General features: G+C 45.9%; 1 protein-coding gene across 3 annotated transcripts in view; it reads right to left on the minus strand.

The window, feature by feature from the left end:
• GPBP1 (GC-rich promoter binding protein 1) overlaps positions 1 to 20,244 on the minus strand; it is a 67,090-nt gene that overhangs the window by 18,656 nt on the left and 28,190 nt on the right. For all 3 annotated transcript variants that reach the window (XM_030565926.1, XM_030565927.1, XM_030565925.1), the window contains exons 4-5: positions 13,477 to 13,596; positions 1,205 to 1,328 (exon numbers count right to left, since the gene is read on the minus strand). In XM_030565926.1, coding sequence (XP_030421786.1) covers positions 1,205 to 1,328; positions 13,477 to 13,539 — 187 coding nt within the window. In that variant the 5' untranslated portion in view covers positions 13,540 to 13,596. The remainder of the gene's footprint in view (positions 1 to 1,204; positions 1,329 to 13,476; positions 13,597 to 20,244) is intronic.

Below are 20,244 nucleotides of genomic sequence, written 5' to 3' on the forward strand. Positions count from 1 at the left end.
AATACTCATGAGGGAATTCTTTGACAAAAAAATTTAAAATTTTGAACACAATATTTTAAAACTCTGCAAATTTTATTTGTCAAATAAAGGTGGAGGCTCCAGCATGGCACTGGAGAGCACAGGCCACTGGCTGCACAGACATGGGAGATCACTGTGCAGCTCCCCTCTGGGACATGGACTCAGTGGTGAGGCTGCACCCAACCCTGACAACACAAGGACTGGACCTGCCCCAGAAACACTCTAGGGTCCTGCCCCTCCGTGCCAAGTGCACCAGGTGTGGGAAAGCAGGCTCAGCAAGACAGGATCTAGGTGTGGAGGGGCTTAGCGTGTGGAAGATCCGAGTGTAGGTTGATAGGGTTCTGTGTGGGGCAGCCTGGGTGCGGGTGGCTCAGTGGGGGATTTGAGTATGGGAGGGATCTGGATGCACAGGGGCTTGTTGAGGGTTCTAGGTGCAACAATAATGGGACTCTGCAGGAGGGTCCAGGTGAAAGTGGTTGGGGCTCTGCATGGAGGTTGGGGGGGGATGAGGGAGACAGAGCTCCGCAGAGGGGTCTGGAAGCGGGGGGTCTCAGTGGGAGGGGTCCAGATGCTGGGGGAGTGGGGTACAGGGTCAGCTGGTTGGGGCTCGGTGGGGTGGGGATCCGAGTTGCTCATTGTGGAAGGTTCTGAGTGCAGGGGGCGTGGGGCTCGGCAGGAGGCTCTGGATATGAGGGGGTCTAGAGGATAGGGGAGCAGCTCCCTCTATAGGGATCCCTCCCCCTGCAGCTGAGGAACAATGGGCGCAGGAAGCACCGGGGGGGGGGGTAGTTTGCAGAGTTTCCTACAGCTGGGGGAGAAACCTGGGGGCGGGTCTGACATGGCCCCTGATGCCACGCTGGGTAAGAGAGGAAGTCCCAGCCCAGCCAGGACTAGCAGCTGAGCCTGGTGCAGGGTAGGAGCCACCAGCCAGGTCTTCCCCAGTCCCACCCCCTGCCCCACAGTGATTTACCTGACACCTGCCCTGAGCACTCAAAGCATACTGCTGGGTAGGGTCACATGACCACTCTTGTGGCTTCCCTTCACTTCCATGTCAATGTCATGCGGGGGACAACTGCTGCACATGCGCAGTGGCGCATAATTCCCCCAGTAGTAAAAGACATTAAAGCACTACAAAAAAGCTTACATACAGCACTGACTGAGATGTTATTTAGAAACAAAATTATACCTCCATTAGGACGTCCAATACTAGGATCAAACCCATCTGAAGAGTTGTGTCGTCTGCGGTTTGCTTCATAACGATTCTCTGTCCATGATAAATTTTCAGAATGCTTTTCAAAATTCAGCGATGACTGGAAATGAGCACAAAGAGTATATTAATGAACATAAGAATGGCCATACTGGGTCAGACCAAAGGTCCATCTAGCTCAATAGCCTGTCTTCTGACAGCAGCCAATGCCAGGAGCTTCAGAGGGAACGAACAGAACAGGTAATCATCAAGTGATTCATCCCCTCTTGCCCATTCCCAGCTTTTGGCAAACAAAGGCTAGAGACACCATCCCTGCCTAATAGCCACTAATGGGCCTACTGAACTTATTCAGTTTCTTTTAGAACCCTGGAGTACTTGTGGCACCTCAGCCCTGGTCTACACTACGTGTTTAAGGTTGAATTTAGCAGCGTTAGATCGATTTAACCCTGCACCCATCCACACGACAGAGCCCTTTAAGTTGACAAAAATGGCTTAAAATCAATTTCTGTACTCCTCCCTGACGAGGGCATGAGGGCTGAAATCGACATCGCCAGGTCAAATTTGGTATAGCGTGGATGCAATTCGATAGTATTGACCTCCAGAAGCTATCCAAGAGTTCTCCATTGTGACCGCTCTGGACAGCACTTTGAACTCAGATGCACTAGCCAGGTACACAAGAAAAGCCCCAGGAACTTTTGAATTTCAATTCCTGTTTGGCCAGCGTGGCAAACTCAGCAGCACTGGTGACCATGCTGTCCCTCCAGAATGTTTCTATGCTCCCTCTATCACCTCCATCCCTGAGATTATCATAGATTAGAAGGCGGAAAAAAACGCACTCGCGATGACATGTTTTCTGAGCTCATGCAGTCATCCCACACTGATAGGGCACAGTGTAATGCATGGAGGCATTCAGTGGCAGAGGCCAGGAAAGAAGTTCTGTGTTTGCTTAACGGCAAAAGTATCATGCCTCACTAGTGAGCCTGCCCGAGCCAGGTCGCTGTGTCACATGCATTCCACACTGTATCAGCCTTGGCAGGGGCATGACCACTTTGTGAGCAGGAAGGCCATAGATATAGACATTGGATTAGGTAGCTTCTCTAGCTAGAGAAAACATTCCTGTGCGTTCAGCAAAGACTGTGGCTAAAAAAAGAAGCAGCCCCATAGTGTAGTGGTTATCACATTCACCTAACACACAAAACATCCTCGGTTCGAAACCGGGTGGAAACAGGTCCCTGTTCCTTTTTCTGACTCCCCTCCTGCATTTTCAGTCTTACAACAGACCGCGCTGTGAAATTTTACTTTGAATTATATCAATTATGAGTTAAATAATATGGAAGCTCTCTCTAAAGAGTCCCGGCTTCCTTACCCTTTCAGCTGCTGTGATAAATTAACATTTTTGTTAGGGGTGGGGGAAATTTTTCATGAAGCCTTTTATAGGGACTGAATGCTATATAGGACTCTGAAATACTCTTAACGTGGCCCATAGAGTGCAATCCTTCATTCTGGATTTCTCATTCCACAAGTTCAACGGCTCTTTACTACTGTCCAGGCTTCATGAGCCATGGGAGCAAGGGACAGGCTGGGGTAGGTGTGACCACGTGGTGCTGCTGGCTGGGAGAGAGCCTGAGGCAGAAGCCTCCAGCTAGCATGATATTCCAGGCAGGACTGAATCTCCATGAGACAAAATGTAAAAAACAGAATGACCTGGAGTCACTCCCATTTGGTGCTTTAAGAGGAGGATAGCCACGTCTGTCCAGGCACCCCTGATCAACCTCACCGAGAGCTGCCAGCTGAGTGGGGCTGAGCAGGACCCTGGCTGGCAGGAGCCAGCGGACAGAGCCCCAGACTGGAACTCCCAGCAGGCAGCACGCTGAGTGGGTCTGGCGGACGAGACCCCGGAAAAAAGGCGAGAAACGACTGTCTGCTGTTGCTTTCACAAAAGTGTGGGGGGGGGAGGAGACCTGACTACATGTACCCAAAACCACCCGCGACAACGTTTTTGACCCATCAGGGATTGGAAGCTTAACCCAGAATTCAAGTGAGCATCAGAGACTGCAGGAACTGTGGGATAGCTACCCACATTGCACCACTCTGTAAGTTGATGCTATCCACGCTAGTGAGGATGCATTCCACCGACTTAATGCACTTACTGTGGACATATGCAACAATATCAAATTTTAAAAAAATCAAATTCTATAAAATCAACCTAATTTTGTAGTATAGACATACCTTTAGAGACTAACAAATTTATGTGGGCATAAGCTTTCATGGGCTAAAACCCACTTCATCCGATGCCCTGTTATAGTCTAGGCCTTCACAACATCCTCTGGCAATGTGTTCCACAGGTTGACTCAGCATTGTGTGAAAATATACTTCCTTTTGTTTGTTTTAAACCTGCTGCCTATTAATTTCATTTGGTGATCCCTAGTTCTTGTGTTATGAGGCATAAATAACACTTCCTTATTTGCTTTCTTCACACCAGTCATGATTTTATAGACCTTGAGCATATCCCACCCTTAGTCATCTCTTTTCCAAGCTGAAGAGTCCCAGTCTGACGAAGTGAGTATTCACCCACAAAAGCTCATGCTCCAAAACGTCTGTCAGTCTATAAGGTGCCACAGGATTCTTTGCTCCAGTCTTATTAATCTCACTCATATGGAAGCAGTTCCATACCTCTAATCATTTTTGCTGCCCTTTTCCATACCTTTTCCAATTCCAATATCTGTCTTTGAGATAGGGTGACCACATCTGCATGCAGTATTCAAGATGTGGGCATACCATGGATTATAGAGGCAATATGATATTTTCTATCTTATTATCTATCCTTTTCCTAATGATTCCCAACATTGTGTTAGTTCTGATTGCCACTGAACATTGAGTGCATGTTTTCAAAAAACTAACTACAATGACTTCAAGATCTCTTTCTGAGTGATAACAGTTAATTTAGACCCCCATCATTTTTATTTTTTTTTATTTATTGAGAGAGAGAGAGAGAGAGAGGACTATGTTTTCCCATGTGAATTACTTTGCATTTATCAATATTGAATTTCAGCTGCCATTCTGTTGCCCAGTCACCCAATTTTGTGAGAAACAAAACAGAACAGTCTATTAGTATCCAATAAAACAAGCACTTTTGGTTATGATAAGCGCTTAAAAAAACAAACAAAAAAAAACACAACACTTATGGGAAAGTTGACAACAGGAAGTTTCTTTAACCTCTCTCTCAATTCACCATAGGCCATGTATTGTGGCAGATCCCAGATAAGCAAGAAAGGAGAAGGAGCAAAGATTTTTGATTACAGTAAAGAGCACTGCTAAATTGCTTTACATTGAAAGTATTCAAGCAAGCCAAACCAATGCTTTTACTAACACTCATGTGACAGATATGGCAGTTTTCTCAAATATACTTGGGAAATCTTACTGAATTAAGTTTAAGTATCTTTGGGGCACACTGAATTAAATGACAGGTTTCAGAGTAGCAGTCATGTTAGTCTGTATCCGCAAAAAGAGCAGTACTTGTGGCACCTTAGAGACTAACAAATTTATTTGAGCATAAGATTTCGTGGGCTACAGCCCACTTCTTCAGATGCTGTAACCCACGAGAGCTTATGCTCAAATCAATTTGTTAGTCTCTAAGGTGCCACAAGTACTCCTGTATTAAATGAATGATTTATGTATTATTGTGGGCCAGGATTGTATGTAATCTCTCAAGAGGGGAGATGTAACAGATGTGAGACCTAGAGGTTCAAAAGGACTGTACTGAACAATGGACTTTTGGATTAAAAAGTGTTAAGTGGTTTTCCTGGGGAATATCTAGGGGAAGTGAACGCAAATTCTTCATGTCTGATTATGCAAGAACCTAGCCTATGCAAGACATGCCCTGAAGTGTGGCCCATTGTCTGCTAATCACTTGCTACATGAGGCGAAGATCAAACTCCCAAACTGTATAAAGGAAAGACTGAACTATTCATGGCTGTTCTGAGTCTGAGACAGCTATGGACTTGTAAGCATGGGGGAAACCCACTGGCGTGTTTTGGAAGACTAACATTACCCGAGCCAAAGTTTGGAATTGGGGGTGATCTCTGGTAAGCTTTTTAGCATGTGCATAGGTTCTTTCCTATGGTTTCTCTGTAATGCTTAAGAATAAATGTGCTTACTCAGGAAGAGCTGTGTGGTAACGTGAGACTGCTGGAACTTATGCTGTTCGTAGTCTTTGGAGAGAAAGTAAAGCACAGACATTGGCCTGTTTAGGCAGTCTGGTTGGCTCAGGATATCACAGCTTAGTCAAGGAATTGCGCAGCCAGGAAAAACCCTGGTCAAGAGGGAGAGACAAGCGGGTCTGTGCCCAAGAGAGATAACAGCTGCAGCCAAAACCCTAAAAGTGGGCTCCCTTGGTTGACCACAGAGGCGGAATACAGGTACCATTGGCCTGACCTGTGACAGCTCATTCCTCAACAGAATGAGTAGGAGTATGCATTACATCATTTATCTTTGCTACTACTTCTAAGTAGCTATGCTGCTGCTTTAATTGGCTGATTTAACATGACAGTATTTTGCTAACATGGCCTCCTAAAAATAAAGGACATTTTTTAAAAAATTAACTATTCAGAAACAGCAAAAAAAATTATTTCCCCCTTGACATTTTCAGTGGTTCAATTCATTATCTGTGGACCTAAAGCTTCTTATGCATCTAACAGAATGCAGCCACAGAGTTAGGGGGTGGGCAGGTATACCCTTCTTGCAACAAAAAAAAAAAGTAAGTAAAAAGAGAAGTTTTCATATACCACAGATACTTGGAAAGTCAGGTTAAGGAACATTTGTGTACATTTTTAAAATACGTTATGGAGGCAGCACAAAACCCACTAAATGATGATGATGGGTTTGCCATGCACTGTTAATGCCATGTTTAAGAAGTTTAGCACCTACACAGACTGCACAGAAAAACTGTAGGTTTTTAAATTTTGCTCACTCGTTTTTACAAGACATTAATTTCTGATAAAACTATAATAAGTGGCAGTGTGACACCTTAGGGGCGTAAAGAAGTGTCAGCGAGGAAATTTCGAAGTTATTTTTATTTAGTGCTAGACACTAAGAGTGAGACACTGAAAGCAGTTGCACGGTTTTTTAAATAAATGTTTATAGCAGCCTACTGTGTTACAGTGAAATAGACAACATCCAACACAGGGGAGGCAGTTACATTACTTTTTAGAACTTCATATAAAACGCAGCCCATTAAAGGGTGCCTGAACAAGGTTGCCATGTGTCTTTATACCACCACAGTTACTTATTTCTTCATGAAAGGAGTTAGACAAGAGACCGCTGGCAGAATTTTTCTACAAATTCCAGCTAGTATAGGAAAGGTGACACGACTCTCCCTACATCCATCCTGGGAGGAAAAAAGAGTGGGGAAAAAAGGAGGGTGGAGCCATTGGTTTGTTATTGAAAGGTGAAGAGGATCCATTCTATTAAAGACTCCACTTCCTCATTTGAGAGGAGACAATCTGACTAGCTACATTCCCTCTAAGCCAGGGGTTCTCAAACTGGGGGTCAGGACCCCTAAGGGGGTCACTAGGTTCTTACATGGGGGGTCGCGAGCTGTCAGCCTCCACTCCAAGCCCCACTTTGCCTCCAGCATTTATAATGGTGTTAAATATATTAAAGTGTTTTTAATTTACAAGGTGGGGTCACACTCAGAGGCTATGTGAAAGGGGTCACCAGCACAAAACTTTGAGAACCACTGCTCTAAGCTGTGCGGCCACGCAGCAGCCTATTAAGTGCCACACAGGCACTCAGGGCTGCAGCAGAAACAGATGCCTCTCTCCCAGCCCCAGACCTGCCACAGCAGGGAGAGGCGCCCCTTCCCTGGCCCCAACCCAGCCCAGGGGGGAGGAGTGCCCCTCCCACAACCTCAACCTGGTCCCAGGCCCAGACCTGCTACCGCCAGGGGAGGGACACCTCTCCCCCCAGCTGTGGCAGCTCCCCATGTGGCCAGGAATATGGATTTAAGCAGGGGTGGAGACATTGTCGTGGAATTCTTAGAGGGACTAGAGCTGAGAGAAATCGGACTTCGTGTCCCCCAGAAATCCCAATATTGGACCTTTTTTCCTGTCCCAAACGGAAGGAGCAGGAGGGAGCGCAGGCTGCCGCTCGCTCTGCAGAGGCTCCAGCCAGCATGGGTGGGATGCAGTGCTGCTCCTCGCTGCTCTTGAGAGGGGCAGTACCTGACAGGCCCGGCCCAGCCCTAGGTTGCAGAGTGTCAGTGGAGTACTGCAGGCACCGCAGTGCCTTCAGGTTGCACTTTCCAGCCCTATTCTGTGAACGATCACTAATAAGGGCTTGATCCTGCAAACACTCATCACAGCACAGCACACAGCCACTGACCTCAAGGGGGCTGCACATCTGGAAGCACCTGGATGTGGGTAGGGCTCAGGTGAAGCCCAGGTTTGTGCTGGCCCATTGCATAGAACAGAAACTCACCCTCTGACTGATGGTGGCTGTAGAAGCTAATTGCGATGCTCCCAACAGTGATCCAAGAGTGAGAGCACCAACCTCAGACGCCGCTCCCCCGGCCCCAACCCGGTCCCAGTCTGGACCTGCTGCAGGTGGGGGGGGAGGGGGGGGAAGCGTCTCCCCCAGCCCAAGTGCTGCTGCGGGGAGAGAGAGTTGGGGGGAATCCTCTCTCTGCACCATAGCCCCAGGGCAGCCTGCACCCCAATCCCCTCAACCCCTGCCCCACCCCAGAGCCCAAACTCCCAACTGGACCCCTCTCCCGCCTGCATCCCAACCCTCTGCCCCAGCCCTGGGCCCCTCATCCTGGCCCCACCCAAGAGCCTGCTCCCTCAGCCCCGAGTACCCCAACCCTCTGTCCCAGCCATGACCCCTTCCCACACTCCAAACCCATCAGCTCCACCCCACCACATGAATTTTGTTATGTGCACCAATATGGAAGTGATGTTCCATTTGGGGCCACCTCTTTGGACACTGTACTTTAATCCTCCAAAATCAGGTCTCTAGGCACTCTCGCATGTATGCTATTATCTTCTCAGATTACCCAACTGTCATGCCTCATCTGGAGTACTGTGTCCAGTTTGGGGCCCCACACTACAAGAAGGATGTGAAAAAATTGGAAAAAAAGAGTCCAGTGGAGGGCAACCAAAATGATTAGGGGGCTGGGGCACATGACTTAAGAGGAGAGGCTGAGAGAACTGGGATTGTTTAGTCTGCAGAAGAGAAGAACGAGGGGGGACTTGATAGCTGCTTTCAGCTACCTGAGGGGGGGTTCCAAAGAGGATGGATCTAGACTGTTCTCAGTGGTACCAGATGACAGAACAAAGGAGTAATGTTCATTCATTTAAAAGTCTCAAGTTGTAGTGGGGGTGAGGTTAGGTTGGATATTAGGAAGAACTTTTTCACTGGGAGGGTGGTGAAGCACTGGAATGGGTTAACTAGGGAAGTGGTGGAATCTCCTTCCTTAGGCCTGGTCTAGCCTTCAGGAGGTGGGCCGGGTGTGTGTGTGGAAGGAAAATCGATCTAAGTTACGCAACTTCCGCTACGTGAATAACGTACCTGAAGTTACTGTACTTAGATCGACTCACCATGGTGTCTTCACCGCAGTGAGTCGACTGCGGCCACTCCCCCGTCAACTTTGCCTGCGCCCCTCGCCGAGCTGGAGTACAGGAGTCTATGGGAGAGCGCTCGGGGATCAATTTATTGCATCTACACTAAACACGATAAATCGATCCCTGCTGGATCGATCTCTGCCCGCCGTTCTGGCCGGTAGTGAAAATACCCCCTTAGAGGTTTTTACAGTCGGGCTTGACAAAGCCCTGGCTGGGATGATTTAGTTAGGGATTGGTCCTGCTTTGAGCAGAGGGTTGGACTAGATCAGGGGTTGGCAACCTTTCAGAAGTAGGGTGCCGAGTCTTCATTTATTCACTCTAATTTAAGGTTTCACGTGCCAGTAATTCATTTTAACGTTTTTAGAAGGACTCTTTCTAAGAGTCTAATATATAACTAAAATATTGTTGTATGTAAAGTAACCAAGGCTTTTAAAATGTTTAAGAAGCTTCATTTAAAATTAAATAAAATGCAGAGCCCCCCAGACTGGTGACCAGGACCCGGGCAGTGAGAGTACCACTGGAAATCAGCTCGTGTGCTGCCTTCAGCACCTGTGCCATAAGTTGCCTACTCCTGGATTAGATGAACTCCTGAAGTCCCTTCCAACCCTGATATTCTACGATTAAGGCAATTTGGGTAGCTCCACACAAAGCTGGTAATTTGTTGTGCAAGTAACTAGTCTGCTGACTAAAAATCAGAAGTACAACTGTCCACATTTCTGCATGCCTAACTTTCTGAAATTCAGATCCAAAACTGCTAATATTGGCAACAAGCTTTAATTTTTTTAAATCAGGTAAACTATAGAGGCAGCCACAACCCAGTTTTGACATTTGGAGTTTTTCCTAGGAAAATTTCAAGTACAAATCTGAACTCCCTTCCCAACACCACCTACAATGCTTCCTCCCTCTTTTCCTTAAAATACTCTCTCAAAACTCACTTCAAGCTTGCCTGAAAACAGTGAAATTCAATCAAGCCAATGATAACATTTTTTCGAACCACCTAGATGCATACATTCACCTCCCACACAACCATACACTTACCTGGTCCACTATATTAACCCAGGATCTAACCCATCCCTTCCCTAAGGCCTCATCCCTTCCCTAAATCCCCACCCACTCCATACTACCTGCCCCCCCGTCGCTCGGTCTCCCCCACCCTCACTCACTTTCACCGGACTGGCACAGGGTGTTGGGGTTCAGGAGGGGGTGTGGGCTCTGGGCTGGGGCTAAAGGTTTGCAATGTGGGAGGAGGCTCTGGGCTGAGCCTGGGGCAAGGGTACAGGAGGGGGTGAGGGGTTCAGGCTCTGGGAGAGTGTTTGGGTACAGGAGGCAGCTACGGGCTGGAGCAGAGTGTTTGGGTGTAGGAGGGCATACGGGGTGCTGGCTCCGAGAGGGGGGTCAAGGCTGGGGCAGGGTGTTGAGCTACAGGAGGGCGTACGGGGTGCTGGCTCCGAGAGGGGGGTCAAGGCTGGGGCAGGGTGTTGAGCTACAGGAGGGCGTATGGGGTGCTGGCTCTGGGATGTGGCTCAGGGCTGGGGCATGGCCTTGGGGTGCAGGAGGGGATTGTGAGTGCAGGTGGTGGTATGGGGTGCTGGCTCCAGGAGGGGGCTCAGGGTTGGGGTACGGCCTCCCGCCAGGCAGCACTTACTGCAGGCAGCTCTGGTCAGTGGTGCATCGAGGCTAAGGCAGACTGCCTGCCTACCGCAGCCCCATGCCACTCCTGGAAAGGGCCAACGCCCCTCTGTGGCCCCTCGGATGGCAGCTGGGGGACACATGGTCTGAGCGCTGCCCCTCTCTGCAGGCACCGCCCACAAAGCTCCCATTGGTCACAGTTTCTTGTTCTCAGCCAATGGGAACTGCGGGGGTTGTGCCTGCAGGCAGCAGCAATGCACCAAGAAACCCTGTCATCCGTCCCCCCGGGGCCATACTGGTTGCTTTCGGGAGCAGCATGGGGCCACAGTAGGCAGGTGCTGATACACCGCCGGAGATCGCGATCGATGTGAGAGTCCCCAGGATCGACCAGTCGACTGCAATCGACAGGTTGGGGACCATTAGTCTAGCTGTTATGGTTATGCCAAAAACCTTGAAAAGCTGAACCAAGTGTAACCAATGCAAAGATGTCAGAGTCTGCAGACAGGCTGGAAAAAATAGCTCTAAAATGTGAAAGGAAAGGGAGAATCTAATGAAGATCTATAGTCTACCCTGAGTAGCTACTTGTTTTGGTACCACAAGTGGCCGGGCGTAGGAGAATACCACCATTTATTGTTTTTTCCCCAGTCAAGAAGCAGCCACAGCCAAGCAGGGCATCTGAGCTCCACTAAGGAGCCCAATGAAGCCCACAAGTATATTCAAACTTCAGCGAGCGAGACCGAAGCCCAGCAAGCATTCACCATAAAAATCTGAAAAAAGTACATCCTCATTCTGAGTCTCAAGTGGTGAGAACTTGCTGCTCCCCTCCCCCATGTGACCTCTAAACAATATAGATGTCCTCCTATTTATTGGTGAAACATCACAACAAATAGAAAAACATAGCTGAGGAATAATATTTAAAATTAAAATGTTTAGTAACAGCAACACTTTCCTTGCTTTCCCATTCTGCTTCCAGAATTATAAACTGAACCTTGAAACAGGCTGCCAGTAAATATCTTATCACTACCAGGGGAAGCTGCATTTGTTGTATTACTGACAACCACTACAGACAAACAGAAATTGTAGAAGGCAGCTCATGGCTCATTTCTACATTCACACAGCTTGTAATACTGCATTTAAATGAAATTAGTTAAAGGAATTTGATTTTTTTTCTGTCCTTTGGGCCTTTCACCCTTGGCATTCAAATAAAGAGTGTGGTAATGTACATGAGTCACAAGTCTCTACTCAAATTATTAAATGGACAGTAGCTATCAGATAATAGAGCTTGGCTTATCCACAACCTGGTTCATCTAAAGACGAGTAAGGAGTAAAACAAACTCAATATGTTTCTCCAAGTAGCTCAAAAGTTCCTTTAGCTCGGCAATTAACTGTTCAGAATGTTTAATAATAAAACTCCCTCTTAACTGGCTAAATATTAATGACCCTTTTATTTAAAAAACTGTCAGTCCCATGTAAAAAAGTTAAGCTATAAAGGTTTTATATATAAGTTCAAACAATGTAAGCATCTAAATTTGTTGAAAATAATCTGTGCATATACAAAGGCAGGCAGTTCACATTTTCACCACACGATGGTGCTAGCACTCTGCCAAGCTTGTGTTGGAGACAAAAGTAAGTTTTGTAATCAGGATCTCTATTGTTAATATCTGAAAATTGAGACGTTATCTGGCACTCCATTCTTCTAGCAAAGAGAAACGAAACTGATATTCAACATGGGAGAAGAAAGCGTGTTGCTTAATACGAAGTAATATGGTAGTCTTGCAAAAATCATTAAAGTTTACCAGCCTAGGTATAAAAAATTCTGTGCTGAATTGTTTGGGTTTTTTTGTGGGGGGGGGGAGGGAAGGAGAGAAAGACAACAACAACAACAACCTATCATCCTCAAAAAGAAACTCCCAGCAATAGGTCAGGTCACATTTAGCCTAGCTGGAACATGGATCATGCATATTCAGACAATGTTCACAGAACCCTGACTTCTTGGTGTTGGGTTCTCCCAGTGCTACATTTATTTTGTATTAGTACTCAGGTCAGCTATTAAGTAAAGAGGTTTCTGACAAGGATGCATTAGCTAGAAAAAAGTACTGCCAACAGGTACTGGTGAAAAAAGCTTTGGTTCTTCAAAAAGAGCTTAAATAGAACCCAAGCTAAATACATCTAGTTTAAGTGACCATACTTGTAGCATTAGACAGAGAAGCTTGCAAGCCGCAAAGTGACTATCTGACTTTCTCCACGTCCATGGTGTTTGAATTCCCGAGGATCTATTTTCTTTATAAAAACCATTATTAGAAATAAATGGACACCACAGGAGCTTGAAGTCCTGGATCTGAAGGACCTTGACACTATAGCCCACCATAAAGCATCAGAGAAGAGTTCAAGTCTGCCATATCAAAATACTAAATAAAGATCTTGTTTATAAGCAATTAGAAGGTGAGAGATCTGGATCTGTACCTCTTGCTAATCTGTACTTTTAGTTTCTAACAAAGAGCTACCTTAGTGACTGTTCTGCCTATACGGAAATCAGGAAGTTGGGATCAGAAGTGGAAGATGTGGTTATGTTTAGACAAATAACCCTTCCTGTTCCTAAATTTTATGTTCTCATCCTAAATCCAGTATTGAACATTGCATACAGACCATAACACGGAAAGCAGCCTGTAAATAAAGGGTGCAAGGTCCACAGAATGCATTCCACCTATTACTTTTTTTTATTATTATTTAACAACTTTACAACAGGGGAATATGAAGTCACATGATTATTATGCAACTGTCATGGTTATGAAAGAGGAAACTCAGATATAAAAGGATGAACATTAGAGCAGATTTCAGTGATGCCAGAAACCTGGCTTTTTCATTTGAAGTTGCTACTTCATGACGACAGAAAAAGTACACCAACGGAGGGTGCTAAAAATAAATATCTTTACATGTACAGCCTACTTCTTAAAATTTCTTAGGATATCCTTGTATATTCAGAAGGACTCCAGAAAAAGGTACCTTTGTTGATGATGGCGGAGTAGGAAAATTAAGCCAGGCTGGAGCAAAGTCATGCTGCGCCATTTAGGTCCAGTCTCTCCAAATCGGTGAAACAAGGCTTCAGCACCTCATGGCAAGTCCCTGTCATTTGGCAAAGAAAGTGGATATATTTTAGACTTGTATCTTAACAGTATAATGCATAATTTTGTCTTATATCCAACCATGTCTCAATTTTCTGATACTACTTTCAAGAACAAATCTACTCACAACCCCTAATATCAGAGTTCCTCAAACATTAGTAACTGCCCTCTCAACACCTGCTAAGTAGGTAAGACACAAACCAAGTAATTTGCCCAATGTCACACAGGAAATCTGTGGCAGAGTCAGCTCCTACATCCCAGTTCAAAACCATCCTTCCTCTTAAAGAATATTTCAAATCCGAGTTTCTATAATTAAGCCTCTAAATCCATATTTAGGCATCTAATAAAGTGGCTTGATATTCAGAGCTGAGAAGCACCCAAAATTCTCACTAGAGCCAATGGAAATTGTGGAAGCTCAGCTCTTCTAAAAGGCAGGCCAAGCCCCTTGCTCAAGTATTCTGGAATTAAGTATCTCTGGTTTTGTAAGAACTACAATTTTACTGCAGTAAACTAATCATTTCAGTCTCATTAGAATTTTCTCTGTAGAAGTTAAATATAAAGTCTGTGGAGATTAAATTTTTGTATCATTAGAAGGAATACTGTCAGACCACAAGGTACAAAAATTAAATTATAACTGAATCAACTACATACCCCATGTAGTTTTTTACTCTGGAATTAGGTAATTAGCTACCACAGAAAGAGCACACACTAACATGCATTAATTGAGAGCACAGAATTGTATTTTTGTACTATTTCGTGATTCAAAGTTTGAGTATTTGCAAACATGAGAAAGTACAAGAGTTTGAATACAGTACTGGAGAAAAAAGTCTCAAGACAGTTCCTAAAATTAACAGAAGTATTCATAAATAGGTATTTTTTAGTTGATTTAGTAAATTAGTGGCTATGGGCTTGTATGCACTTAAAAAGCTAAGCTCCTGCAGTGCTTCAGTGAGGACACTACCTATGCCAACAGAAGGGGTTCTCCCAATGCATAAGTATCCACCTCCCCAAGAAGTGATAGGTAGATTGACAGAAGTCTCCTGTCAACCTAGTGCTGTCTATACTGGGGCTAGGTCAGTTTAACTGTGTTGCTGTGAATTTATGCAACGTAGTCATACTTATCTAATTTCCTAGTGTAGACCAGGCCTCAGCTGCTATGTCCCAGTGCATGTGCAAGAAATTGGACAGGTTTAGAGCTTAGACAAAATTGCTCATCCCCAGAGATATACCCTGCATTAGAAAAAATACGTACTGCCCAGCATAGCAGGCTGATAGCAACCTCTGGCTGCAGGTTAGAGAGCATTTAAAAAAAGACACAGCCAGAAGAGAATTAGGACTGGGATGCTGAAAGATGGAAGGAAGCGGGGGAAAACACCATTTTCCTCCCTCAGAAGTCTGGAAATCCTGCTTTACACCACATTACACCCTACAAACAACTAAACATCAAGAAAACACTAGACACAATAGCATACGGCCTAGCATATGGCTAGTAACTGAACTGCATCAGTAAATGGGATAGAAAAGACAACATGCTAACATCTTAGATTAACAGAGCTACTGGATACGTGTCCTGGAACTAACAGCGTGCAAGCTTTAGTTAAAAGCTGATCGTGTGTGTCATTCTAAGTATGCTCTGTTGGAGATTTAAACAGAAAAAAGTTAAATGAATGTCTGCTCATGCATTGGAATATTAGGGTACCAAATGAATATCTGAGTTTTCTCAGTGTTCCGTACAATAGTGATGGCATACTAATTTTCAAGTTAAAAACAGAATTTAGAGTGTATTATTCTTTGAAATCTAAAACTACTAACCACAAACTATTATATTCTATACCAATATAGGTACAGAACGTAATTTTGGGAGAATGTAATCAAGGTATTTTTGGGAAAAAATTAGACGACATGCAAGTTGTTGGTGGCAGGAGAGAGGCATTTTAGGAGGTAGAGAAGTGGGGAAAGGGCAGAACAGAGGTCAGAAGTTTGGGGCTTCACCAAGGGAAGAAAGATAATTGGGGATGGGTGAGGGGTTGGAGGACTCAGATGCCTGGAAGACAGTAAGTGGGAAGTAAAGGTCAGGGACACCTGTCAGCCCCACATTCTACTCGTATATGCCAGGTTCTGGGGAGTCTTAAGCCCCTCTCCCTAACCCCTATGTGAGCTGGGATATGGAGGGGCCTTTTCTCTCCATGGGGTGCCTCAGCTCACCCCTCCCCCTGTGTGTCTGGGGACCCTTGCTTATCTATTGGGGTCTAACCCCCCCATGCCTTCATGTGAGCCAGGTTGGGGGGAGGGAACAGGGGCTTGCCTTTTGGCAGGGGTTTTGGGCCCCTCTCCCTATCCCCCTCAGGTGGACTGTAATCTGTCCCCCAGGGGAGTCTGAGCTCTGCTCCCTACCCTACCATGTGTGTCAAGATCTGGAGGGGCCCTGGACCCTCTCCATCTATGAGAGCCTGACCTCTCCTCCATCATGTGAGCCAGGTTTGGGGTGAGCTTGCTCATTTACTGCGGGGTCTGAGGCCCGCTCTCTACTCCCACATGAGCCAGGATCTAGGAAGCCTGCCTTCTCTGTATGGTAAGCTTAGGCCTTGTCTACACTACAAAGTTCTGTCGGCAAAAACAGGAGACAGATACACACTATAAAGCTACTTTTGGCAGCAAAACTCTGCTGTTTTGCAGATAAAATAAAACCACCTCAATGAGAAGCATAAAGCTTTTTGCTGCAAAGTTAAAACAACAAAGCAGCAGTGTAGATACTGCTGTTTGTTTTGTCGACAGAACTGGCTTTTGACAGTATCCCACAACGCATGCCGTGACTGCTCTGCTCACTGTTTTGATCTCTGCTGCCCTTCAGGCATGCGCCCCTCCCCTTTCAAAGATCGGGAAGTATCTGACAGCTGGGCACGCTGTTCCCTTTGGGGAACAAAGAGCAAATCATTAACGTGGAAGGAATGCTCCTATTCTGCCCTGCACTGGGAACCGCAGGCAGACTGCTGCAGGGAGGGGGATGGGACTGCTGTGCTGCTTTGACATTCTTCAAAGAGCTGCTCAGGACACGGAGAGAACCACAGAACTACTGGCAGGCAGAACAGGATGCTTCGGGAAAGACTCTGCGCAGAGCAGAGCCTGGGGCTGATGTGCGGGGTGTCCCCCTACCTCAGCATAGGTCAGCCAGCCTGCTCTCTCCCTTGCCCCAGACACACCACTCTCCTCTCCCTCCCCCCACACTGCAGTTGAAAAAGGAGCTGACAATCTACCGGGATGCACCTGGGAAGAGGGGATTGAGAAACCCACATCATGTAACACTGTACCTGCCCCATGAGGCACTATAAACTCTTCCCAAAGATCCTGCGGCCAGTTGCACAGTGAGATAGCTACAACAGTGCACTGCTCTCTATGCCGATGCATCTACATTAACAGCTCTTGCACTCTGCTGACATAAGGCTCGTGTGAACATGTAACAGCCGTTTTAATTACAGCGCTTTAATTAAAGCAGCATTAACTTTTGCGGACAAAGCTCTGTAGTGTAGACCAGACCTCAGAGCATGCACCAAGAACACTGCTGACCCTGAAGTGCGGAACTGAGAATGGGCTGGGCTTACATGACTGGAGTGAGGTGTGGGGAGAAAGAACAGCAACACTCTCTGGCCTTGGCTACACTTGCGAGTTACAGTGCAATAGAGCAGCCCTGGGCGCCCTAGCTCACTCCCCATCCACACTGGCAAGGCACGTAGAGCACTCTGACTCCATGGTTACAGCACTGTTGGTACTCCACCTCCGTGAGTGGAATAATGTTTGCTGCGCCCCCACTGGAGTATCGCGGCGCCAGTGTGAAAGAGGTGTTGCGTTACTGCACTGTGATCAGCCTTCAGAAACGTCCCATAATCCCCTTAAGTGGCCACTCTTGTCATTGTTGTGAAATCAGATGCAGAATGCAGAAATGCCCTTTCAAAGCTCCATTTTGGAGAAGCTGGCTACTTATCAGCTCCAAGAAAAAGCAAACATTTACTGTTTGCTTTCAGTGAGTGAGAGGGGGCGGGGGGAGGAGGAGGTGGGTCTGAACTTACAAGACAGCATGTTGACACTCAGCACCCCAAAAACCCACCCACTCTCCCCCCACGTACACACACTCCCTGTCACACTCCACCCCACACCGTTTGAAAAGCACGTTGCAGTTACTTGCATGCTGGGATAGCTACCCATAATGCACTGCTCCCAACGCCGCTGCAAATGTGGCCATGTCAGTGTGCTTGAAGTGGTCAGTGTGAACAGACTGCAGCGCTTTCCCTACTGCACTCTCCGAAGGCGGGTTTAACTCACAGCGCTCTACTGCCTTGGCTACACAGATGCTTTACAGTGCTGCAAGTTTCTTGCTCAGGAGTGTGAAAAAACACAGATGCAATAGCGTTTTAGATACCAAAACAATATTTTTCCTGTGTTTAATCATGTGGCACTAGTTCTCCCTTATTTTAACTGAACTGCAGATGGAAGAATTGTTTCCCATAAAGTCTTCCATGGTCACATGAGCATAAGATAATAAAGCAGCCCAACACAGACGTGCAATGAAATCAGGAAAATGTGAATTCATATCTACATGTTTACAGTAAGTTACTTTAGAAATGCTTATGGTCTGTTAGGAATGCAAAACTAAGTGTATGCTAACATTTCTATGCCTTCTCTGAATATGCAATATAGTATATCAACTACAGCTTGTGACAAACTGATGATCAGACATTTGTATTAGGCCTGCAGACTAGATAGCTACTTTCTGAGGTAAACTAAAAGTGTGGGTTATGGAGATATTAACATGATGCCTGAGACCTAAATTTCATTCTTTTCACTATATGAAAAAAATAAAAAATTATGCCTTTGATTCATCTAGTTGAATTTGCTAAAAATGCAACCTCAAAACATATTTCAACAAAAAACAAAACCACATAATCACTTACTGCCTAGATTAGGTCAAGTTGTACACCTCTACCTCGATATAACACAACCCGATATAACATGAATTTGGATATAACATGGTAAAACAGTGCTCAGAGGAGGCGGGACTCTGTACTCCGGCAGATCAAAGCAAGTTTGATATAACGCGGTTTCACTTATAATGCAGTAAGATTTTTTGGCTCCCAAGGACAGCGTTATACACCCGGTGTAGAGGTGTATATCAAGATTCTTATGTATAACTGCCCAGATTACCCCAATATAATACTTGTATTAACATTTAAATTTATTTAAACCTCCAGGCGTGGTAGCACGTGCCTGTAATCCCAGATACTTGGGAAGCTGAGGCTGGCGGATCGCTTGAGCTCAAAGGTTCTGTGCTGTGGAGTGCTATGTAGATTGGGGGTCCAGTGCTAGTGACAGCCTGGCCAGCAGGTGGCTGAAGGCCTGGCTAGAACAACAGGAATAACGTGTTGTGATGGGCGCTCTCTCTGAGAAGCTGACTTACTAGTCAATCAAGGTAATTTAAACACAAGATTAAAATAGTTAAATTAATCTGATCATGGAATTGTTGACTGAGACTGGGGAAGTTTTATAACTGCATATACATTTTTTTGCTTGCAATTCTAAAAACAAATACACAAAAACATCAGGGCCCAAGAATAAAAAATATTTAAATAGCATGCATAACTGTTGTATCATGACTTGGAGAAAGCCTGGCAGATGAAAATTTTTTTTTTTAATGTATCACCTCCACATTAAAAGAGTAAAATTAATTTTAAATCAATCAACTTAAGGAAGAAACTATAATAAAGTTTTCTTCATGCATGACCCATAAATCTATCTGAATACTCAATTAAGTAGTAACTCTGGACAAAGACATTTTACAGCAACAGAGAAGTTGGTCCACCTGTGACGTTGTGCAGTCTATATGGTTTTATAAAAATTTAATAAGTGAATAGAATGTAACAGATGCGCTTCATGCAAAAGATCTCTTGTAAGGTATCATTACAAAGCTTATAATCTACTGAGGGTATGTCTACATCTAAAATTTTGCAGCGCTGGTTGTTACAGCTGTATTAGTACAGCTGTATAGGGCCAGCGCTGCAGAGTGGCCACACTTACAGCAACCAGCGCTGCAAGTGGTGTTAGATGTGGCCACACTGCAGCGCTGTTGGGCGGCTTCAAGGGGGGTTCGGGGAACGCGAGAGCAAACCGCGGGGAAGCAGATCTCCTTCCCCGCGGTTTGCTCTCGCGTTCCCCGAACCCCCCAGCAAGCAGATCTCCTTCCCCGCGGTTTGCTCTCGCGTTCCCCGAACCCCCCTGAAAACCGCGGGGAAGGAGACCTGCTTGCACGGGGGTTCGGGGAACGCGAGAGCAAACCGCGGGGAAGGAGACCTGCTTCCCCGCGGTTTGCTCTCGCGTTCCCCGAACCCCCCTGCAAACCGCGGGGAAGGAGACCCGCTTGGGGGGGGATTCGGAGAACACCGGAGCAAACCGCAGGGAAGGAGACCTGCTTGATTACCAGAGAGGTATCCTCAGGTATGCTGGGATACCTGCTTATTCCACGGAGGTCAAGAAAAGCGCTGGTAAGTGTCTACACTTGATTACCAATGCTGGATCACCAGCGCTGGATCCTCTACACCCGAGACAAAACGGGAGTACGGCCAGCGCTGCAAACAGGGAGTTGCAGCGCTGGTTATGCCCT

The sequence above is a fragment of the Gopherus evgoodei genome, chromosome 6, assembly GCF_007399415.2.
Source record: "Gopherus evgoodei ecotype Sinaloan lineage chromosome 6, rGopEvg1_v1.p, whole genome shotgun sequence".
NCBI classification, from domain to species: domain Eukaryota; kingdom Metazoa; phylum Chordata; order Testudines; family Testudinidae; genus Gopherus; species Gopherus evgoodei.